Genomic DNA, 23,816 nt, shown 5'->3' on the forward strand with positions numbered 1-23,816 from the left:
CAGTTCACGTTGAAACTATGAATACATCATATTTTATTGTCAATTTACAAAATAAAAGATCGAATACTTTGTACTATATAAATATTGATACTACTAGCTACGTAACAGAATAATAATCGACAATTTTGTACAATTTTATACACAGTGATAATTAACTGGTTTAAATGGTTCGGACATTTTTCCAAGTAGCATCATTTATACAAGTACAATCGAACGTTGTTTATAAATATAACTAGAAATAATTTAAATAGATATCACTACAATTAAACATTGTAAACCTATCTAAAAATAATGTAGTCTTGCATTTGCATACATAAATTAGAATCACATTGTCGGCACTATACAATAGAGATCTGAATGTAGCCGTCATTCGAAACATTATTTTTTACATTGTATAAATAATAAAATAAATTGAATTGCCTAGTTAATTGAATTATACTATTTGATATTGTTCTGGTTCTACTTCGTTTATATGGCGTAGAAAAAATGTAACTTTGACTTGCTCCACATGGCGACAAAGTTTCATTGCTAAGCTGGTTCGTAACTTCATGTGTTGCGTTAAGGACGGCAGATTCAACAATAAAAATGCTAGTCCGTCGATTTCCTGTAACGTGAAATAGATCTGGATTATTTCTTATTCAAATTTCATTATTCTCTTTGAATAATCTTATATAACATACCTCTTGTTTGACTCTGTACGCAATATCTTTACAATCATTCGTTTTTCTCAGATATCGAAATACGTCGTCTACACTCCAGAAAAGCGGATTTGAATCTAACTTTCGCGTTTTGGGTCGTCTCTGCTTTTTCTGCATTCTTACATATTCTGCATCTGCCTCCGAACAATCAGATTCGATACTTGTATCCCAATCCCTTTCTCTTTTGCTCGCTCTAGTTACTGTACTACTTTGGCTGCACTTTGATGAATTTTGTTTGTTACTCAAATTGTTAGGGCTCCCTCTATCTTTTGTTTTTCTGTCGTTAAACGAGCTTCCGGAATCTTCTGAAATGTTACTCGAGGGTGGTTCTGTTTTGAAGTCATCCGACTTCTCTGCTTTCTCCAAACCCTTCTGAATCATTATGTCTATCTCGGAGAGCTGTGGTCTTTCAGCATCCTCGAAAGATTCTTCGATGCTCGACACATGTTTCGCTAAATCAAGCGGCATATAAGGCATTTCGTCTTCATGCTCGAAATCATCGTGCGTTTCTTTTTCCCTGTTCGCCCATCTGCCTCGTCTTCTTTTCCTCCTACCACCCCATGGCTTCGGTTTCTGCACCATGATGCTTGTATAGCCCTTTGGTTTTCCTCTTCTTCCGGTACCCACCGATGCAGCTGTAAGCAAGCAAAAATTTATATTAATCACAGTCGGAGTATGTAAAACAGGTTAAATAAAATTTAATACTTACTGAACTTTGCCTTGGACGTTTTATGACATCTGTCCGGGCACTCATTCTCAGGTACGTAGAGGGGTCCAAAGAGATTCGGGCATACCATTAATTTTTTACAAATATTTCTACAAAAGTCAGCCACCATGTCTCCGGACGTGACGACAGCAACACTAGCGCGATACGTATTATTTTTATGTTTTGCCTTTAGAACTTCTAAGTGATAACCAGGATCTGGTTTTGAATCGCATTGCAGTACTTTTAATATACGAGCGCTTCTGTAACCGACAGACACGATCATCGATAAAACTTCTCTCATGACTAAAATCACAGGACCAGGTCCAACGGCTTTCGGCAGAGTAGCTAATTTTCCTTTTGAGATCATAGGTCCCGTAAAACAACGATAATTAAAATATATTTTCGGGCACCATAACGAAGAGCGCGGTTCAGATATTGGTATATCCAAAACGTTATTCTTTTTCTCCTCTTTTGCAGGCGTTTGTAATTTTTTACAAACTTCTACATAATCTTTTGGAGGTTTCAGGGGATAATGATTAGATTCGCACCATCCAACGGGAAATATTTGTAGACTGTGCATGTCGACTATATGTTCTGGCCACGTGTTGTCGTAGTTATCCAATTTTAACCATAAGAGATTGTCTACAATTTTGGTAATATGCGCAGCGCATATAATGTTCTCGTTCCCTAGATCAACAGCTTCTAATCGCATTCCAATTTCGAAGCCTGCGTTGGCAGCACTTTGCCTCTCAGAAAATAGTCTCTCCTCTGAAATAGTTCCTTGAGTCTCTTTTAAATAGTCATCCCAATCGAATTCACCTTCTTTTGGAACCCAACCTTGTGGCGATGTGATTCTGAAAACGAATTAAATTTTAATACATGTGAATTTTAAACTGTATATTTAATATGTCTATATGTTGTTCTTACGGAATACTGTGCTTCTTAGCCCATCCAACTGGAAAGATATATGGATGTTCTGCGGTGCATAACCATGTATTTTTTTCTGTGCTATTGTATATAAATGTCTCTGTGTCTATTACTTTTAATGATTCATCATACGTGTCAATATGTACAAGAAAATAGGTATCATCAAGTACTTTAATGACAGTAGCTGGACATATTTTCATGTGATCGTGTGGACTCAAAGCTTCCATTTTCATGCCATTTTTGAATTCATGCTTCTGATGTTCTATGCTGTTGTTAAACAATTCTTCTTGTAGTTCACCATCTTTTGGTATGGTTTCTAATAAATCCTTCCATTGTTCGTACGTATGCATATCTACTATACGGCTAGGAGGCTCTAAAAACCAAGTGGAATCTGACTTGGAAGCAAATCCATATGGATGAAGGTGTTCCGATGTACAGAACATCCAAAAATCTTTGCATGATGAGTCAGGTGTGTCATATCTCAGTAACAAACGCCCTCCTACATTTTCTATGATCTGTAATAAATTCATAAATAGAAAAGAGACAAAAATACTAGGCAAAAATCCGTTAGCTGCCTCTTACCGTAGCCACCCATAATTTATAAGGATGTAGGGTATCACTAACTTCAACTTTCATGCCTTGTTTAATTCTTTCTGTCATGCTGAGGCCATCCTATAGACAATGATGAGTTTAAAATAAATGTGAAGCTTCAGATATCTGAAGTTAAAGAATCGTTTTATTAATTCACAACTTACCCCTGACAACATTTCAGGTGGAACTGTCCTAGTTGTTGTTAAAAATTCTGTCAACTTTTCTACACAGTCCGGAGATCTCTGAAGTACAATGTCAGGAGGTTCTAATTTTTTATTATTCTTTTCACACCAGCCAAGCTCATGAGCTGCTTCTTTGGTCAGATTGAACCAGAATTCTAATGATCTGTCATCCCCACCAAAATATCTTAAACGCAGTAGAGGTCCGCATGCCATGACAATAGAAGCCACCCAGAATTTGAGATTTTCCTTGTCTGCAGTTTTTGAAAGTGGAACCTCAAGTGACATACCAATCTCAATGCCACTCTGCAATGTAAGTTCCACATGTGGGAACATGATTTGTGGTACTTCAACGCTTTCTGTGGCATCGAGATAGTCTTGCCAGAAAAATCCATATTCTAAAACATAAATAACCAATTTTAATTTCACAGAATATAATTTTTTAATATAAATTAACATATAATTAATATACTTTCATGTAACAACATATAAACATTTATGCTAATAAATTATATATAATTACAATTATAATATATTCTATATGAATTAATATTATATAATTAATTTCTCTTAAACCATATTTTCAATTTAAATTATTCTTATTTATTCACTATTAATTTACAGATAAGATATAAATGAAGTATGACTAAAAAGAATCTTAAGTCATAAATTTAAAAATTATGATTGTGAAAGTAATTATAAATAAAATGCAACGATCCGTGAATATTAGAACGTTAATAAAATAAAATAAATATTTTTGCGCATCTAATTAATAATTATAAACAAACATCACATAAATTAAAAGCTCGTCCAACAATATCACAATGGAATCCCCGTCCAACAGTCAGCGAGCCGTGTTCAAAAACTTCAAAGGTTACCGAATGATAGAACCCGTGGATTTTACCGCAAACAAACGACCGTGTTATATAATAAAAATAGCGCGAATCACGAGTACAAATGAATCTTGAACAAAAAGATTAATTCGATCTTACCTCCTTCTTGTACTTTCTCTTGCGTACAGCCCTCGCAAGGTTCCATGATTTCGTTATAATATTATAAAGCCTACACATAAATACATTGGAATTAATTTCGATTCTCGCTTGATCAACAATAAAACAAACGTGTTATCTGTCGTTGTGGAGCGGGTTTAACGTAACGAAAAATATTCTACAACCTACCTCCTCGGGTTTCGTACGTATTTTTCGAAAATCCTGTGGTGCTTGTTTTAATGCAAAATAATATCGTCGATCGTAGCGTAGCTGCCCGTGCCGCTCTATACTGGCCTACCGTGCGTGTCTTACTCTTTCTGTCTCTCTCTCTCCTCTCTCTTTCTTCTCGTTAACCGTCTCTCTCGCACGGTACGCTTGGCGCACTTGTCCCGAATATCAGACCTACCTACTTCGAATTGAGCAACATTTTGAATTACCGTCAGCGTTATTTCACGAAATGACTACAGCCCTCCCTTGTTCGATATAAAGACGATTGAACCCTTTCGAATCGTCAACGTTTTCGTTCAAAGATCGGGCTCGCCGTACTTTGTTTGCCGTGAGCATGAGATTACACATCTTTCGCGATGGTTCTCGCTTATTTTTCATTCAACTATTCTTTAGAAATAGGGTTATCAGTATAAGATATACTATCCCTGGCAGAAAATATTTGATTGGAATAGTTAATTGAAAATGGTAACTGTACAAAATAGAAAATAAATTCTACTTAATATTATTTTCGATTTCCATTCCGTTAAAAATATGCAACGCTATGACGTAGCAAGAAATATACTACATATAGTTTACACAAGTAGACTGCAGATATTTATGTAAATATATTTTTAAGGAAGATCAGCGATATTAATGTCTTATTTTTACCATAAAGTATTTTTTTTTATAAGAGAAGTAAATTTTTCATGCTGGTATATACAGAATATTAATTAGTAATAATTTCCATAAAGATCCATAATTTAATGATGTTCAAAATAAAGATCGGTTATAATCAAGACATTTTAAACCACGCAGAGATAAGTATCATTATATTTTTTTATATATCTTATCTTTTTTTCGAAGACTAACTCTAAAATAACCAGACATATCAAATTGTAATCAGTTACAGGTTTATAGTGTTACGATTACCGTAGAAGCCTGAATACTTCGTCAGAAATTATGTGTGAACTAATTTGCATAGAGAACCATTATCGTTACAAAACAGGGCAACTATAATACAGTGTAATAAGCTTTCAGCAGATCAATTATGCGATCGAGCAAAATTCCTACCTTTGACTTGTATCCTGAACACGTGTCTTTCGCAATGAACAATAAGTAAACACACTCAATTCTATGGTGAAAATCTATATATATACTGATTCGATGCACGAGTACCAGTTTATAGCGATTCGTGAAGGGAATATTACAGCTCGCGTACTTTTATTATGTCATACATTGTAGAACGATATTACATCTATAATGTTACATAGACGAGACAGAAATATATTAACAGCGAATCATGTGTACTCGTTAGAAAATCGATACAATTGGTGGAACACATTTTTCGTTTCACTTCTGCACGCGCGTCTCTCACGCACCTTTATGCATTCTGAAACACAATATATACATGTATGTACACATAAACGAAATAACAATAAAATGTTGCTATTCTTAAAATTATATGCTTTATAAAGATTGTCTGAAATATTTGTACTTGCGAAGAATTATGGTCTGTGAAAAGAACGACACTGACGGGATCGATAAGGAAAGACGAAAATAAATTCTATAAAATACGATATATTGTTGTATCGTGTTTTTCAATAGCACGCAAGTAGGATAAACTTAATTGAATCGAGATTACAAAACTATCGAAATGGTGTACAACCTGCTGTTACCAATAGAAGAAAGCCAAGCTATTGAGAATGTTAGATCATTACATCTTTTATCCTCGATTTTAAGGGAATAGGTCTTCCGGTGAGAAAATAGACATTAAATGTAATGGAATGAATAATTTATATTAATTGCAAGTACATATGTACATAATGTTCGGAAAATTATTTTAATTGTATATACTTTTTCAAAGTTTCCCATCCTGATAGCAGATGACAGGCGCGTTGGATGCTCTCGCATGCTTTTCTTTTAAAATACCAATGCGCCTCGGTGAGATGCTTTTCTTTTGAAAGTATTATTTGATAAGTACTTTTATTTATTAGTCGTTAAACATGTTTCACCTACGAGGATTTGTATTTAACGTTGTCAATAAAATCAAGACTCTTGAATCCCGCGTTCCGTGGGTGCCTAACCTCAAAATAAGATTCCCATCGCTATGCAGCGTTTCGTTCAGCTCCGAAACAAAATTGCTTACGACTAATGCGAATGTGAAGAAGTATTTGGATCACCTTATGGACGCTCATCTAAACGGGGATGTAAAAAATGAAATTACCAGCGAATTTTTAAAAATACGAGCATTGCCACCCTTGTTGGAAGATAAGCTGAATATATTAGAATCTATGAAAAGCTTGGAGGAGCTTGGTAAGTATCTGAACAATCAAATAATAAAGTAATGGGACCTCTTTTGAAGAAATTTTTTTTTAGGAAACCTAAAGTGATTGTGTAGATAACATCTACCTTCTACCCTATCATTTGTTCATTGGCGAATGAAGAATACAGGGCAGGAGACAATGCAGTTTTGTTTAACTGTAATCGATCTAGCTTCTTCTGTCTATTTGCCACTGGAGATACACATGGAGTAAAATATATTTGTAACACTCTATAAAATGCTGGACCCATTCTTTAATGAGATCTATAAGAAATATCATGGTTCCATTACTTTGTATGTTAATCTAACTTCAAAGTCAATATTAATATAGTAATGAAGTATCTTTTCAGTCCATAACAGTGCAGAGATGAAGAAACTTGCTAGCGAGGAAGAAGTTTTATACGAGCAACAGCTTCAAGATATAGACAATAAAATTTTGGATGTAATTCTAAAGTATCTAAATTATGGAGATTATGATAATGTTATATTAGAAATTGTACCAGGCGTAGGAGGACGAGAAGCTATGCTGTTTGCTAAGGATCTGATGAATATGTACATAGGTCATTTAAATTATTTGGGATTGAAACATAGCATAATAGAAGTGGATGATAACGAATTGGGTGGCATAAGGAAAGCTGTTATAGCAGTGACAAGTTCTGAGGGGTATAACAAATTACAATATGAGGGCGGAGTGCACAGGGTGCAAAGGGTACCGGCGACGGAACAAAAGGGACGGGTGCACACGAGTACAGCAGTAGTCGTTCTATTGCCAGAACCTAAGAGCATAGAAATTGAGCTGAATGATAATGATTTGAAGATAGAAACGAAAAGAGCATCCGGGGCGGGTGGTCAGCATGTAAACTGTACGGACTCGGCGGTCAGGATAACCCACGTACCGTCTGGCATAAGTGTAACTTGTCAGACCGGTAGATCTCAGATTCAAAATAAAAAGTGGGCTCTAATGAAACTGAGGAGCCTCTTGTACGAGCAGCAGACCGAGAAGCAAAACACGTTTATAAGTAACTTACGTAGAAGACAAATTGGTATGAAGACCAGAAACGAGAAGATTAGAACGTATAATTACAATCAGGATCGTGTGACGGATCATAGAATATCAAACGGCACGATGCACGCGTTGAAAACCTTTATGAATGGCGGTCAAGCGTTGGAGGAACTGGAGGAAAGACTTCAGAAGGAAATGCAGCAGAAGATCTTGCTGAACATAGTGCAGGATGTGGGCAGTGAATTGAAGAAGCAGACGTAGCGACGATGAGGTGGGAGGGAAAGGACGATTTCATTCAAACGTTTGGCAAAAGATTTTGATAAGAAACGACTTCATTTTACATAGGCAAGCCATTGTACATAGCAAATCGGTAATAAACTCTGTGTAATACAAGTAACATTCATTCGTTTTTCGGCATTGAAACTCGCCACTTTTTGTACCTGGCCGCAAACAGAGCGCCAGATCCCGCTCGAGGAAGCAGAGAGCCGGCGAAGTAGAGAGTTTAGTTGTTTTTTTATTTTGAAAAACATACAACAAGATTATCTTCTCTTTGGTAATCGTTTTGCTCTCGAACCGCGTGTCCAAAGGCACACATCCTTGTAACGTCTTTGTATAATACATTAATATACAAAATTAATATCCGTAATCTCTATAAATATCAAACGACGACACCGTCTTACGTTCGGTTAATGTACAAAGCGCAAAAATCTGTCGTGAAATGTGTCCCATATATTATGGTATCGCAAACGTGCGCGTCGCACATGTGTTACGGCCCTGCTCCGAGTGTACCCCTAATCAAACCCTAACTACTTTATGTCTCTGAAAATTACACCGGCGACTGGCGTAAGCGAATTAACTGGGCAGTCAAATGCGATTTCATCATCGAGACGGTTCCGTTCGACGATTACACCGCGAAACGTAGGTGCGTGCTACCTACGAGCTCCGAATTGACTTCCTCGTACTCAGTAGTATTCAGCTCGGTTTCGCGAGCCAGCAATATGTATTATGGCCACCGGACGTCGCCTACTTCCACGCTGATTCCTGCCTAGAGCAAGCCGTAACTCCGTTGTTATGCTCAATGCTATATTACTCGACTATGACCATGTACGGTTCAACCAGAGTTTTAGGAATTCGTACTTTCAACAGAACTTTAACTTATTTTCATGTATACTTTCATTGTACAAAGATATTTAATGGAAGAGTTTAAGTATCGTACGTCGTTGAGGTAGCAGAAAAGATTCAAAAATTTGAAACCAACAAGACATGATTTTCTTATAGAAATCAAATTTCGGACTTACAACTATAGTTTGAACTATGCAAATCAACGTTAGAATGCCTCGTGATCAATGACAAATCTATACAGGGCGTGATTCCCGGTAGAAATTTAATCAAAGGATAACTAGGCTTAGATTACATCAGAGATCTAGAATTTGTTAAACGAAGAATCAACCCCCTGTGAATTACAGAACACATAGTTGACGAGGAAGTGTATTCCTCCGTTGTTCCCTCATTCATATAAGACGTCTTATAAGACGCTTCCAAAGATTTCAGTTATTTTGATTTTCGGTTCTTTACCGGTACCGGATCTTTTAATTCATCATCGATTACAAAGGCGTTAATAAGAAATCTAGGAACAAAGTGACTAACGGATACCAGATGGGAGCAGAATTTTCATTCAGGCTACAGCCCGTACAACGAAATCAATGCAACTGGTTATTTGTCGTTCAAACAAAATTGTGCCAATCTATGTCTGACTCGGGCTAAATGACGATAAGGGGTCGAGCAGGGGCGCACACGTAGCAGATACCGCGTTGTATTCCGGGCAGTAAGGTCGTTTGTTTTGTTAGGACTAGTTTTCGGCACCGAGTCGCGGACGTCCTCTTCGGGTTCTTGGCCGGCGCGCCGTGAATACGACGATGGGGTCCATCGTCTGCCGAGAATTCTATACACAAAATAGCCTGAACCCTGAATCGACCCTCAGAGATTACGACAATGTCCATCACGGCCGACGGCGGTGCACGCGCAAACCCGGCCTGCGGCATGGCGCGCTAGTCGATTCGACACAATCAATCAGCAGACAGCAGCACACAGCACCAGGAGACCGTGTCTCCGCTAGTACAGCGTTGCTATAGATATGTCCTAAAATACCTTGAAATCGCGGTAACTATGACAAAAACAGAAAAAAGAAAAAGAACATCGATTACTTCGCAACGAATCGGCCCGAATTGTACTTTCTCTCTTTCAGAAGCTAAATGACGATTGGCAAGTGTAATCTCGTCGCTCGAGAGCGTCGCTAGCGCGATCTATGATGGTCACGAAGGACGAAGGGCCGCTGCGAGGGAAGCGTCGACACCTCCTCTGCCATCGTTGGCCCCGAACCCAATACGATCAAGGTCTCCGAGCCGGGTAAATTAATAATGACCGAAGACAACCCGTCTAACGAGGACACAGGCGGTCGGTAACAGTATAAGGAGGTAGGTATTCGGCGTCGCGATCACAGCCAGCCCACACAGGTCCTTGATTTCGCTCTCCCTCGAGTGGGTGCGGATGCAGGATTGGGGCTTCTTCCTACTCAGGGTAATGAGTGCCTTCTGGCATACCAGGGAGTTGTTCTCGTACATCACCTCTTCTGGCAGCACGCTCAACGAAGGTGATTCCGTGTCGGTGCAATCTGTGTTTACCACTAGCAACAACATGTTGCTGAATTCCACCGGCTGGACGATGTATGACCTCATGCAGCTGTCGTTTATGTCCTGCTCGACGTCGAACTTGTCGAACGATACGTTCCGCAGGTACAGGTACACCTGTCAGACAAATGCACGATCTGTTGACTACTCGTTGCATTGGACAACGCGAGGATTCTTACAATTTTGTTCATGATGTACGAATTCTGATAATTTGAATGAATCGTTGCAAAATTTAAATATACAAAACTTAGTTTACGCATGCGCGCTCATGAGGTTCCGATGCTACCTTCACATGAATCCTCAGGTGCATGCACATTACTAATAGGTAACTGAAAACGCGGGGACATCGTGTCTGTAAGAATCTTCCGCGTTTAAAACCTAATTTGTAATAGTATTCTTCAAGAGCGAACAATTATTAAACCAGCAAATTAATCTGTAGTAGTTGTAAACTAGTATACCTCTTGGTCGCAAGCCTCTGGCCGCGTTCGGTTGATCAGAACCTTTTGATCGAACATTTTCTCATCTTTCGGATCGACCGGCGATTTTTCTTCGCTCTCTTGATAGTCCCTGTGCATGCCTTCGTCTTCGTTCGGGTAAGCAAATGCTTCTGCATACTCGGATTCCCACATGCCAGCTTTGGCCCAAGCCCATGCCGCCTGACCCAATAGCCAGGTGGCTATTTTCTGAATGTTCTTCCATGGCTGAAAGCAACAACAATTCAGAACCTATGACCTAGTCTCGGTACGTACAAGTAAAATAAGTATTCAACTTTACTATTTTAAGAACTAGAACGTAAATCAGATCTAACCTAGTCCTAAACCTTGCAGTCGTATTTCGTTGGATGTGGTAATTACTGTTGACATTTGTTATACTAATTGACTTATCGGAATAAAGAGATCATTTGAAGTAACTTTTTCCTTACCGAACATTTGATCCGTGGTTTTGTTTACGAGTTATTAATGAAAAACTGTGACCAATGAGAGGCGAGCTCGGCCGACGCGAGGTGGTCAAGCCAACGAGCGGCCGTAATCCAGTTTCGAATGACTTCAGAGATCTCCCATTTCCGAATAGTTAGTCATTTTTTGGGATACTCTGTATATTGCTATCACGCTGCTATTTATGTCATACGACAAGGAGTCTGCGAAAGGACCTCACCGTAAGTAAGATACTCGCAACGTTGGAAGTGTGCATGCTCTTGAAGCAGACAGCTTGGTAGTCGAATATTCTGATTCTTTCGAAAACGCCCTCCTTCACGAGGCTCGACATGATCGGTCCCCTAAGTTCGCCGAAGAACTTGCCAGCGTTGGCTTCGTCCTCGGCAGCGATCACGTAGCCATTATTGTCGACGAGATAGCAGGCCCAGTTCTCGGCGCCGCAATGCGTGCGGCAGGACCCGATGCCCTCGCAGCTGAAAGTTATGTTCTGGAAGAGTCCTTGAAGGGCAGTGTGCTCAAACTGGAAACCAACTACTGCTGCTGGCGCCCTCGCCGTTTGGCTTCCTAAAGAGCAACCGAATAATGTTCGTAATGACAAGGTAGTTCGATTAAGTTATTCAACTAAAGACTAATTCATTGAATTAAATATTAATCCGTTAAGCTACATGCTAATCCGCGTAACGATTTCAGCTCTTGTTACCGATAAAAATGGCACGACTGGCAGTGACGAGGGTGGTGTTGTCGGCACCCTCCTCGTCGATTGGCACAGAAAAGACGAAGCTTTCCGGCTGGACGTAGTTCTGCTCCACGGCTCGCTTGTACCACACTTCGTCTATGGCTCTCGGATACATCTTGCTGAAGTGGTCATCGGGAATGGTGCCTTCCTCGTCCGTGAGGAAGTCTTGCCATCGTGTTAAGCCGCTATGAGTGGCCATGAACGCGACCGTCACGCCAAAACGTTGTTGGAATTCTTTCCTACAAGAACAGAAACGTTATGCTTCCAACCAGAATCATTTCTTCAAGGAACAGACTTCGAGGGTCAGTCTTGTCTATGGTACAAAGCTAGCGCAGTACGGCGGAGCTTTGGCGACTCGTTTGCATCTCAGGATTTTGTTGAAATGATACTTTAGGTAGTTCAGCCACTGCACGACTTCTTTAGCGAATTTAAGGTTAATTTAGCTCCCATGTTGAGACACTATGATTCAACTTTTGGTAGTCTACGAATGTTTAAGGAGGGTAACAACTTTGCAAGCAAGTCCCCAAGGATTTCTCAGCTACACTGTACAGTTTGGATTGATGAAGACAGATCCTCCGGTTTCGGGCTCCGCAAATGCTTCTTTCCGATCGAGACTCCAGCTCTGAAAGATCACGGCTCGTGATCCAAAACGGCCGATCAAGAGTCGTAGAAGGATTAACGTAAATATGAAGACGCAAACTGCTGGCGATTACAAAAAGGAAAACGCTCGGAGAACGTTAAAGTATTGAACAGAACTGGTGTCGAAGAGAGAATGAAAGAAAATATAAGAAAGAAAGAAAGAGAGACACAAGGAAAGGGGGCACAAAAGAAGCGATAACAACAAATAGATATCGTTACGGATAGATATCGTTAGCCTCTAAAAGAAAACGTAAGGTGCGTTTGTGGTGGACGTTACCTGGGCAGCAGATTCATCAGCCTAGCTAAAGGTCTGCATGGCGTCAAAGTGGTCAGTATTAGTAAAAAGGAACGGGCGCGTTTCGTTATCCTGACAGAAGAAAGAATAAGAGAACGGAACGAGAGAGAATTGTGCAAAGAACGGAAACAAACACACTCATACAGGGGGAACGGTTTCACTGACATTGATAAACCGCACGGTCGGTCTTCTCTAATTCTACTGTCAGTGCTCTTTGCATTTATCTTGGGCAAAATTTTCAATTCGATTCGATTTCATTTAATCTCTATTGTTTAATTTGTTATTTTTCTATAGCAAGCCTATAGCATTTTTCAAAATTACCTTTTTCTTTGTTATTATTTGCAAATTGCTTAGTACTAGATCTTTTCCTTTTTGTGCGAAGAATCTATGGCGGATTATTACATAATCAAGATTCCCACTAGAACAACCAAATCCACCGAAATAGTGAATCTCAGCTTCTTTATTTTCTAATTATGCAAACAAATTGTAATGATGCTTTTTGATTTATTGCGGCAGTACGAATTGCTGCTCGGTTGTTTCAGTATTAATTCTGCAGATATGAAACGTATCAATCCGCCATTGCAAAGGAAGTCCACCTTCCTGTTTCGAATATTCGCAAGGTCGCCTTTGTAGACCGTATCCCATGCGATACGCAGATTCGAATTACAAGAATATCGTTCTGATGCTCACCCTTTTTCTTCGCGTGTGGTGCTGGGGTTTGCAAACCATTCGGTTACCTTTGCGTCGAACACCAGACTCAGAAGAAGATCCCTGTCGCAGTAGTACAAGTACTTGTCCGCTTTATAAGCCGTGGCTGTTCAACAGAAACCATATCATTCTCGAAACGACTTGTTCGTACGATCGCGATCATTTAACCGTGTAGATGCATACGTTTCGATTTGCGATGGGTGTCGTTACCGGAACTCGTGGCCGAGTATTCCGGCGGCTGGGATGGCTGTTTCATGTCTTTCCATTTCCAGGCTGGCTGGCGGATACGCTCCAAGAAGTGCAGGAGCTGAGCTTCCGGTGTACCGAACGGTCGCTCATCCTCGAAATGATATCTGGATCAAGAAATTTTAAGGATCGTTCACTTATTTTGCCGTTGACTGGGCAGGGCCGGTCAGAGTAATAACTGATGAAGAGACTCACTTGCAGTACAACCAATGGGGATGTACCCGCCAGTTCTTACCAGTGAAATAGTCCGACACGTTCTTGCCTAGAAAGAGAATTTGGCTAGAGCGTTGCAACATGCAGAAGGTTGTACTTGTTCCTCTTCTTTCTTAACAATAAACCTACCATGGCACACGAAATGATCGGTTTTACATATTTTTGTTTAAAAAGTTTTGGAATTATGGAATTATATATACGTAAGTCGTCCGTAATGCTCGGTAGGTTTTGCGTTAATTATTTTAACCGGACTATTTGAAGTGAAATGTCCTTATTGTTTTGAATCTAATCGAATCGTTGATTGCTCTCTGTTTCGGTGAACGTACATACCAGTAACGTGCGCGCGATGTATCTCCTCGGTTCCGTGCACGCGATAGCTTCCGCCCCGATCATGTTCCGGCAGACTGACTACCACCGTGAACGGTGTGTTTAGTATTTCAGTGTGATCGTACTTCCTCTTCACTCTGCCCACACGTTTCTGCAACAAACGAAAGTTTCAGTCGACAGTTTGTGGTTTTTTTTATTTACGATTAGTACAATCTCCATCGTGTTACTCAGTAAAACACCTCTCATCTTAGAGATCTCATTTAAAAAAAAATCTTCAACTCGGAGAATTGTCAATATTTTTATTAAAAAATGTAAATGCGACTATTGCGACGACTATGCATATGCGGTTTACCGTTAATATGTTGAACTAATTACCATGTCATCGTAATGATATTTCGTGTGAAGCTGCGCGCTACCGCTCGTCTGGTTGACCACTTCGTTTCGAAGCTGTAACAAGAGAAGCGAACGCAATCACAGTCAGATTATCCGCTACCTTTCTCTATCGTGGTATTTATTCAACGGAAAGTTTCGCGTGATTTACCCTTAAAAGCGCTTCGTCGAACTCCCTCGGTCCTCTATCCTGATCCATCAGCTCGACCTCCGCCATGTCAACGCTGTTGTACGCTGGTTTCAGGATGCCCTGGAACTGCAATCGCATCTTCGATTAATCATGGAAATGGATCGTCATCTACAAATCGACAATATGTAGGAATAAAGAGATGCGAATGAGTATTTGTACGATACTCGGAACTCTGTCAAGCCTATGCGCTACGTAGAAGCGTTTAAAGAATCTTTTTGATCAGGATCATTACCACTGGACGGAGGTCGGGATGTATCAGGATGAAACCGTTGTTGGTCACGATGAACGCGTATCCATTGACGCCGAGCTGTTTCGAACAGAGTGAAAAGCATTCCGTGAATTCTTCTTCGTTCATTACGGATCAAATTATAAAGCGTATAAGTGTACAGCGAAATTTGCATAGGGACAGGCAGTTAAAATGCAATTTTTATTAATTATTATCAGTACACTTAGCTTTTCTATAAAAGAATATTAATGTCCCTATTCAAACTTCATCTACACTGTACATACCGAGCAATATTAACTTTGAACAAGCTTTCGAAATTCGTTTCGATGGCAATAATTAATCATTTCGATGGTAGTTGGTAAAATATGACTGTTCGCTTACCCGATGCGGCATCATAAGTTTCTGTATCTCTTCTATCGGAACGTCCGTGCCGGCGACACCGAGAAGATCGGCGATCCGTGTCTGCGCAAAAAAACACAGGGCCGTTTCAGAATGATCCCAATTCCCGCGGGACCGAGGTGGTTCGGTGTATCGAAAAATGAATTACGAGTCATCATCATCCCAAGTCGCATAACCATAAGCGTATCTACCTTCTCCAATAAACGCTATCACAATGATAATTCCTCTAAAGACACACTGTACTAGTATGTAAAGTAACGATATTTACTAAAGTATAACAATCATCTCTGACGTACGGCTGGATGTATAATAAAACTAGCTCAACTACGGTTCTCAATAAGTCAACGAAAGAACGTATGATAATAACAGTGTGATCGATCGAAAGTATAATGGCAATGATAAAGAACGATACACAATAAAGAGCAATTAATGTCTGACGCAGGCTCTCCTAACTATTTAACGATCAAATTACAATTTGCCGGGCCATTTATCGTTCTGTCGATCCGTTTCCTCTCTGTCGATCCGCCCGGTACCGTTCGATTTAATTACGATGTCGAATTAAACGGGGACCGCCTTTCGTTTCCTCGTTCGTCCGGATTTTACGTCGATACCGGCCTCGAAATTACACCCAATTACCGTCTCGTTCCGCGTGGTTCAATGATTGACGGTGGCGAGTTATTATTTCACCGATTTCACGACGTCCGCGATACACTCCGTTCGCGTACTATAGTTTCGTCGTCGATGAAAATTCGTCTTTCTTTTCCTCCTCATCGTTGCAGCGTTTTTCATCCGAATAACTGGGCTGTTCACTTTGAAAATAGCCATTTCAAGTCCATTTTCCAAAAATATCGAGCTAGCTACTTTAATATCTTTACGTTTCGATTTTTGAAAACGGCTCGATATTCGCAGATTTCTTTCCGCGAATTGTTCCGAGCGTTTGCGATCAGGCTCGCAGAGGGAGGAAACGATCGTCGGAACGGTGCCCGACCGAACTCTACTAGATTACTCGTCTAACTCGATCTAGTATTGAAGAAAAAACGGATCAATCCGTACCGTGTGCACGCGTGTGTGCACACACGTTTCGCTTGCTCGAACTCAAAACTAAAAAAGTATTTTTTCGCTCATATATATGTATTTATAATATACATAATGTATAGCTCCTGCACAGAACGTATGTACGTAGTCACCCCAGAACCAGAGTTCTACTGAATGATGACGAAAAGATTAATAATAACGATAACGATGATAATAGTAACAAAAAGGAAAGTAACGAAAAATAACAAAACCAACGAAAAATGGTAATAATAAATATCAACAGGAGGTATTCGCCGTTCGCAATCCAACAGGCGGGCAGGATTATCCGTGTTTCTACTCGTCTCGAACAGGGCACAGGGTAGACTAAAGTACCTAAACCTACCTAATGATTAAACTAAGTCCAGAACTAGTGTTAGATCAAAGTAAGATACCAGAGAGATGAACGTGGACCTAAATGAAACAAAAGATCGCCGCGCGGCCTTCTTCGCGCGCCTCTGGAACTTTTTTGATCGTTCAAAAACTTCATTCTCATGCAGATTTTATTGCCAAAACCATTACTAGAGCGCAATTACGGTTACCTTGCATCTTTAACAACGATCGTGAACGATTTCCTTTCTTTGGTACACCAATTTTTTTAACGAATAAACTCTGCGGTCATTCTGGCCGGATCACTGGACAAAGCTGCGCTTTCAATCGATTTTAAATTGTACTGGCATCGGACATTTCAAACATTTTTCAGCTCAAATTGAAGCTCAAAGTGTCCAGAATAAGATAGAGTAAATTTGCTTTATAAAAAAGTTCCGGGATCTTTTGGAAAGATTAAAAAATTCCGAGCTCGCAGAGAGCGCTTGGAAGCCGGATCGGAGAATTAGGAAGTCCGACCGAATGAATCGGTAATCGCGGCGCATGAATCGTTTCCCAAAGAAGTGAAACGAGTTCACGATGTGGCGACAACCCTCTCCGATATCCTCCCTCGAGGAGGGATCATCCCGGAGGCGGGGGTGTAGGCCGCGCGCGAGTATAAAAGGCGAAAGGGTTACGGGGCTCTATGCATTGAAACAACGTTGCTTGTGTTTTGTTTGTATTTGCTGCCAACCTCTCTAGTCTCTGTCACCCAGTACGCCTCGTTCACCAGCACCTGCCTTGTGATGTTCTGTGGACAAAGAGGAACTTAAAACCCAAAGGAAAATCGGTCTGATTCCGCGGCGCCGTCGAGCCCGTCCCACGACGCGCGACGGAGGGCTGACTCGAGACACTTAAAAACAATATAGGGGGGGGGGGGGGGGGGGGGGGGGGCGAGGGGTTTTGGGAGCGGGGGGGGGGGGGGGGGGGAGGGGGTGGTCGCTGCGATTTATGAGAATGAGTGACGACAATGGCGAACGAATTGCTCGATTCTGACAGTGGATACTAATTGCTAATCCGACGGCGGAAGTGCGACTCGAGAACATCGGCATTTATTCGCCGGCTGAACTCGACCGCGACGCTTCGCTGCTGTCTGATCGGAATCTAGAGACGATCGCCGGCTGTTCAGGTTACAATTTACCGCGGACAGCTAATAATTAAACGGAAAATCAGAAAATTTCGAGCCTTTCGCCGAATCAAGGAAAAACCACTCGATTCTAATGTAAAGTTTGAGACGATTTTAAATTATATTCCCGTGGTCGTTTTGCGATGCAACTTTATTCGAATTAAAGCTGGAAGAGTCCGCTATAAGATAGGGTGAATTTGATTTGTAACAAATAACGAAATCGTAGCGAGAAATCGAAAAGATGAACACCTATTATTGGAATCTTGGAAGCAACAAAAGTCACTCGGCTGTTCGATGCAATGTTTGAAGAACGCGTTCCTATATCGAATGCAACAAAGTTCCGTCACTCGAACGAAACTTCACGAAGTCCACGGACCATGGCTGGACCAGTCGGGAGGGTTGGCGGATCGCTTGGTACGATCGGCCGCGAAGCGACCGGTGCGGTGGTTTGTTGATCAGACAGCAGCGTCTCCGATGCGCACGCGAGTGCACATTGTTGCGAGAAATATTAATAGAACGGGGTTAACGGTACACGGTGATAGGGTGGAACGGTAATCTATTCTCGATGGGAGAGCTCGTCACGTATTTTATCGGGAATACCTTAAGCCGCTCGATTTCTCTCGTTTCTCGTGCGTCTCTCGTCGTCGAAACAACACGGCGCAGACAATCTTGCGCCCCCGATCGGAACCAAATTTAGGGGAGCTTAGCAGTTTTTTTCGTGAGGATCGGACAAAGAAGAAGTGGCAGAGACTCGTCTTGTGTAACTGTGGCTAAGATCGATCATGAATGTCTTACCGCGTTCTCGCGTCGATCGAACACCGGCATGCTGACCGAGGTCATCAGCCTGTACTCCTGAAGATCGCCGGCTTGGTCGTGAGCCTTCTTCTGCTTCTTCACGAACCTGCGGTCCCTTTCCTCCGCGTTAAACAGCTTCTTCCTTCTGTGCAGCATCAGGAACCTCTCCTTCTGCTCCTCGCTCTCCCGTTGCTCCCACAGCCAGTCGGTCATCTTCGGGTCAGTGATGTCCGCGTACACCGGGGTCCAGATGGTAGGATGGTCGTTGCGACCCAGGACCAAAGGTCGCGCCATTACCGGCACGTATTTCAACACCTGCGACAGATTGCAGATCGTTCAACTGAAAATGCTGACAAAGATGTAATACGATGATGGCCGTTCCCTCAAGGGTAATATTTATTATTTCTCTTTTTAATTCTTTCCGATTGTCAACAATTATAATTTTGTTGAATAAAAAGAAGCTGAAACAACCGAGAATTGTTAGTTCGATGACAATGCCGCACCTGTTCCCTGACTTCGGCCAAAGTGCAGAGATGCACGAAGTATCCCCTGTTGGCGCAGGCCATCCACTGCACCTCCCTGACGTCGGCCACTTCTCTGCCGATCAGATAAGTGAATATTCTGACCGGCATGTCGGCCTTAAACGGCTCGTCAGGATTGTCCTTCCAATTGTAGGTCTCGAAGATGTCCTTGTAGCTGTACGGCACTCCGTCCGTTATCAGCATGATCGCCTGGTTGCACCTCGCGCCCTCCCCCTCTTTGCGATAAGACTCGAGGAGCTCAAACGCGGTGGTCAAGGCCAGCGAGAAGTTTGCTATCTTCTCCGTGTCCAGATTCGAGATCGCCCTCTTCAGCTCTCTGACGTTCGCCAGATTCGCTTGGACCAGGGTGTCGTTGAAGCACGGCACCACCTGCGACCCCGCCCCGGATAGCACAAGAGAGTCTTTAATAGGTCTTAAAGACGACTGGACATTCGAGAGTTACGACTATAATTTAACGATGTCTCAAATCGGACGACCTTTTAATGTCTGCAATAATACATTTTAAAGACGTCCATTTTAGGGTGAACACGTTCAAAACTACAATTATGTTTTATTTCCAGAAAGGCAACTGTTCCGATAAGGGTATCTCTACCGTGTTCGTTTAAAGGTCCACAGTCCGGCGGACAGATTACCTCTTTGGTGACGTTGGAGAACGTGATGATGTTGACGAAATCGTTGTTGCCAAGCGTGTCGAGGATATTGTTGACCACGTGTCTGGCGATTTCTCTGCGGATACCGGTCATGCTGCCGGACGTGTCGATCAGGATGATGACGTCTTTGGGGCTGGTCGCGGCCTCGATGTACCAGCTCCTGGTCCTGCAGTCGAAGAGGTCCACTGGCTCCATGAACCAGTTGGTCGCCGGATACTGTCGCATGAACCCGGTTGCGCTACCAAAGTATTGCCAAGAGAGCGACGGGTCCTGCTCGTAATTGTTGATGAAGGTCTTGTCGAGCTCCTCGGACCACTTGATCGCCCTGATCACGTCCGAGGCCCTGTCGTAGACGTTCGTGGGCACGTGGACCGCCGACATGTTCAGGTTCACCTGGCCACCGAAGTGGAAGCTGTGCTTCAGCTCTATGGTGTTGTTCTTCGCGTTGATGTAATTGAACGACTCCGGCGGATCCGCATCTGGCGCTGACAACGCCGATGTCTCCGCCACGTCCATGATCCTCTGGCGAAACGAAAGCGATATCGAATTAATTGTTCTGTCGTTTCAAAGCAAACTTAATATAATAATAATGTTAATATAATAGTTAAAGTTACTATAGTTGTATTAACTTTGACGCAAGGACAGATGACACACGGGAATAGAAAGAAAGAAAAAAAGGACGAACTGAACTTAAATATAGACATTAGAAATTCTTTTTTTTTTCTTTATGCGAGGCAGATAACTTGAAGGCGGAAAAATAGTAATAATAGCGGTTAAAGCGATTAGTTTAGGCAATAGATCTTCGAAGGCAAACTGCTTCAAGAAATCGACGGTACGATTAATGAATTAATTTGTTTTATAACAATTTATGTTACAGTTACAACAAGTTTTATTTTGTATAAAATTTTGTTACAGGATGAAACCAATTATTATGCGGTAAACTGAAATCGAAACGAAAGCCGCAGCGTGGGGACCAACTGTAAGAAGAGTTACCTTGATGGCGGAGATCTTGGACTCCATCATCGCCTTAATGTCCCTGGCGATCTCGCGGACGAGCGCCTCGCCATCAACAGGCTTCACCTCCGCCTGCTTGTAGCTTTCGTGGAACTTCTCCACGTTGGTCACGTACTTGCCCAACTGCGACAGCTCGAAACCCAATTTGTGCGCCCATGTTTTCGCTCTGCGAACACACCGGGCAACTTCCATCAAAACTCCAGATTCTAGATTGAATCCCGACGCGACGGTCCCAAGGCGCGCCGAGTGAAATCCTCTGTCCCGGCTAAGATCATTTCCTTTTCGATACTCGGTAACCGATCGACAGTACTATCGCCCGCGAACTTCGAAAACGGCGTTACGGATTACTGTAATTACCGGATGGAACGTCGATAAAACGTCTATTTTCGTTCGGCACACGCTATCGTTATTGAATTTCGATTCACCCCCTGTGGCGCCAATTCTTGCATCATGCTCCAGTGAACTATTTCGAAACTTTGACTTGCATCGCGCCACTCGACTGCTATCGACGATATTGTTTGCTTATTACTTTTTGAGGCAAATTTAAATTAATTGAAGATTTTCGGCGCGAGTACGTTTTGAAGCGCCGTACGATTCCGTAGAGGCGAAAGATTTCTACTACGTCTATTATATATAGTATACTACTTATTACATTTTGCATTGTATCATTCTTTATATAGAGAGGAAGATACTTTTATTTTCATTGTACTTGAGTGACTGTTATACGGATCGTAATTAAAATCATGTAATAGAACAACAAAATGAATGGATAAATAATTAGACCAGTATATAACTAATTTCTCGGACTACAAACCGAGTTCTAATATTTCTATTTACGACTGTTATTGATAGATTCCGATCGTAAGTTGCTTCTTTGCTGTGGCAACGATGACCGAGTGGAACAATCGACGCAATGACCGATTTTATTTCCCCGCGTTTGTCGTAGCACTTTGATTTAATGGGAAAAACTGTTCGCTGTAGGGTCTCTTTTATAGATCGAATTGAACGAAGAATGACGTGAAATGTTTTTACAGAGTAAACAATCACACGATGGAAGAGAAATTCGAGGAAGAAGAGCGGAAGAAGATGAATCGGAAGAAAAAGAGGGAAGGAAGGTAAAGCAAAAGATGGAAGATGATTGGAGCTCAACAAGGGAACTGTTGATACTTTCAGAACGACACTGTTTACTAACTTTTCTGTAATACCAGGTGACATTGAATTTCATAGTTTACATTTTTTCTTTCATTGTTGTAGCTCTTTTCTTATTATTGTCCACAGATGCTCGATCGGGTTAATGTCAGGGCTTTGCGGCGGTGTGACTAACGCGTGAGGAGCATTATATAAGATCCATTCTTTAACGAGCCACGCAGTGTGCTTATGATCATCGTCTCATTGAAAGTAAAAGTTTTCATATATATCCAATATATTATATTATTTTAAAATATCATTTGATAAAATAATATTATTTTCTATTTGAAATTCTGACCATTCAATTTGGTCATAAATCCATAAAATCCGCAGCCTAATAATCAGCTCCATAACATGTCCAGCTGATTTCATCCGATGTCATCCGATTTACTGTGCAACCGTCGGCTCTCGAAAAGCGTTATCAATAATCCACGAATCCGCAAACATCGTCTAATCCAGAAACACTGCGATAACAACATTCTCACGCGGACCGTGGCAGGACCAAGCTATCGGAACCACACCTTACGAAACAAAATAAACTATGGCAAGAGAAAATTATTGCATAAATTATGAAATTTATTGTCGAAGCTGAACAAGGGCACCTCGTGGTAACAATATCGAAGAGAAGACACTGAACGTGTAAATACAGGTGGCGCGAGAACAGGTGACCCACGTTTTGACAGGTCTTGCACATCACGGACAGAGATCGAATCGAATAGCTCCATGATTCGAGCAGAAAAATTCCTGTTGCAATTTCAACGAAGGAATCGCGCGGTATAAACTAGAGTAATAATACGATAAACGTTTTAGGATGGTGCGACGGCCACGTTTCAACGACGATGGCGCGTGCCAAGGGCAGCTTGTCAGCGAGGTAAACCAGCGGACGTATAATCGACGTGGCGGACTTCGCTGGAAGGAAATTCATGGTTGACGAATAAATGCTGGGAACTAGGTTGACAGCGAGTTGTGTACGCAGAGCGCGGGTCGCCACGTTTTCGAGGGTGGCGCGTGTCGAGGGCAGCGAGGGAAGCCAGCGAGTTCTCCGAATTGAACGTCGTCGCGTTCGGACGGTCCCGATTTATAGTGGAAAAACTGGTCGACGAGAAGAGGAGAGAAACGGTGATAATCCGAGGACTTACGTGTTGTAGGAGATACCGTCACCGTCGAGGCCGGGTGCCGCAATCAGGATCAGGATGACGGTAGCAGGTAGAGGCAGAGGCAGACGACGGGGCCTCATCGTTGCTGCCGTGTTCGTCGGCGCCGGCTCTCCGCTGTTTACGCGAGGACACGGTAAACAAAACTGAGGCCGAGAGGCGGCTCGCGTCTGACATTAAGGATGCTCTCGGCCGGCCGTGTTCGTCGTCGTCTTTGTCGTCGTCGACGTCGACGTCGCCATGCAGTGCGCGCACCGTCCGACACCACCACGGGAGCCACTGCTTTTCCAGAGCTTATC

General features: G+C 41.8%; 3 protein-coding genes and 1 long non-coding RNA gene across 9 annotated transcripts; 2 read left to right on the top strand and 2 right to left on the bottom strand.

Annotated features, from left to right (window-relative positions):
• Positions 1-9: 9 nt before the first annotated feature.
• Positions 10-5,449, bottom strand: LOC144469222 (scm-like with four MBT domains protein 2). 2 transcript variants are annotated; one of them, XM_078179241.1, is made up of 9 exons: positions 5,369-5,449; positions 4,280-4,499; positions 4,094-4,163; positions 3,087-3,499; positions 2,914-3,003; positions 2,332-2,846; positions 1,408-2,258; positions 681-1,333; positions 10-604 (listed from the first exon to the last, which is right to left on the bottom strand). In XM_078179241.1, the coding sequence occupies exons 3-9, from the start codon at positions 4,137-4,139 to the stop codon at positions 434-436; spliced, it is 2,739 nt and encodes a 912-aa protein (XP_078035367.1). In that variant the 5' UTR covers positions 4,140-4,163; positions 4,280-4,499; positions 5,369-5,449; the 3' UTR covers positions 10-433. The 2 variants fall into 2 exon arrangements, with proteins under 2 accessions (XP_078035367.1, XP_078035368.1); XM_078179242.1 differs by lacking the exons at positions 4,094-4,163; positions 4,280-4,499; positions 5,369-5,449 and adding an exon at positions 3,895-3,950.
• A 613-nt stretch (positions 5,450-6,062) lies between these two features.
• Mrf1 (mitochondrial translation release factor 1) lies at positions 6,063-9,600 on the top strand. Of its 2 annotated transcripts, XM_078177828.1 has the most exons (3): positions 6,063-6,610; positions 6,968-7,891; positions 9,468-9,600. In XM_078177828.1, exons 1-2 carry the CDS (start codon positions 6,301-6,303, stop codon positions 7,879-7,881), a joined length of 1,224 nt encoding a protein of 407 aa, XP_078033954.1. In that variant the 5' UTR covers positions 6,063-6,300; the 3' UTR covers positions 7,882-7,891; positions 9,468-9,600. The 2 variants fall into 2 exon arrangements, with proteins under 2 accessions (XP_078033954.1, XP_078033955.1); XM_078177829.1 differs by lacking the exon at positions 9,468-9,600 and having other exon boundaries at positions 6,968-8,013.
• Positions 9,601-10,026: 426 nt separating this feature from the next.
• On the bottom strand, positions 10,027-23,816 carry Stj (voltage-dependent calcium channel subunit straightjacket). Of its 4 annotated transcripts, XM_078177824.1 has the most exons (19): positions 23,503-23,816; positions 21,155-21,341; positions 20,144-20,683; positions 19,473-19,880; positions 18,970-19,284; positions 17,743-17,799; positions 15,594-15,674; positions 15,219-15,293; positions 14,948-15,052; positions 14,782-14,853; positions 14,410-14,557; positions 14,062-14,128; positions 13,804-13,973; positions 13,603-13,726; positions 12,895-12,927; positions 11,943-12,217; positions 11,463-11,806; positions 10,766-11,008; positions 10,027-10,424 (listed from the first exon to the last, which is right to left on the bottom strand). In XM_078177824.1, exons 1-19 carry the CDS (start codon positions 23,598-23,600, stop codon positions 10,032-10,034), a joined length of 3,735 nt encoding a protein of 1,244 aa, XP_078033950.1. In that variant the 5' UTR covers positions 23,601-23,816; the 3' UTR covers positions 10,027-10,031. The 4 variants fall into 4 exon arrangements, with proteins under 4 accessions (XP_078033950.1, XP_078033952.1, XP_078033951.1 ...); XM_078177826.1 differs by lacking the exon at positions 17,743-17,799 and having other exon boundaries at positions 23,503-23,815; XM_078177825.1 differs by lacking the exon at positions 12,895-12,927 and having other exon boundaries at positions 23,503-23,815.
• On the top strand, positions 20,724-21,955 carry LOC144468394 (uncharacterized). The gene is made up of 2 exons (XR_013493805.1): positions 20,724-20,993; positions 21,077-21,955. It is a non-coding gene; the product is annotated as an uncharacterized LOC144468394 (long non-coding RNA).

Source organism: Augochlora pura, chromosome 4 (assembly GCF_028453695.1).
Source record: "Augochlora pura isolate Apur16 chromosome 4, APUR_v2.2.1, whole genome shotgun sequence".
NCBI classification, from domain to species: Eukaryota; Metazoa; Arthropoda; class Insecta; order Hymenoptera; family Halictidae; genus Augochlora; species Augochlora pura.

Excerpts from the sequence above, each read along its gene's own strand:
- LOC144469222 (XM_078179241.1), bottom strand. The coding sequence starts at position 4,139 with ATGGAACCTTGCGAGGGCTGTACGCAAGAGAAAGTACAAGAAGGAG. Across the intron at positions 2,847-2,913 it reads ATAAATTATGGGTGGCTACG|ATCATAGAAAATGTAGGAGG; the intron begins GTAAGAGGCAGC and ends AATTTATTACAG. Across the intron at positions 605-680 it reads CGTACAGAGTCAAACAAGAG|GAAATCGACGGACTAGCATT; the intron begins GTATGTTATATA and ends TTCACGTTACAG.
- Stj (XM_078177824.1), bottom strand. The coding sequence starts at position 23,600 with ATGAGGCCCCGTCGTCTGCCTCTGCCTCTACCTGCTACCGTCATCCTG. Across the intron at positions 19,285-19,472 it reads TGGCCGAAGTCAGGGAACAG|GTGTTGAAATACGTGCCGGT; the intron begins GTGCGGCATTGT and ends AATCTGTCGCAG. Across the intron at positions 17,800-18,969 it reads TCGATCGACGCGAGAACGCG|AACATCACAAGGCAGGTGCT; the intron begins GTAAGACATTCA and ends CTTTGTCCACAG.
- Mrf1 (XM_078177828.1), top strand. The coding sequence starts at position 6,301 with ATGTTTCACCTACGAGGATTTGTATTTAACGTTGTCAATAAAATCAAG. Across the intron at positions 6,611-6,967 it reads GAAAAGCTTGGAGGAGCTTG|TCCATAACAGTGCAGAGATG; the intron begins GTAAGTATCTGA and ends GTATCTTTTCAG.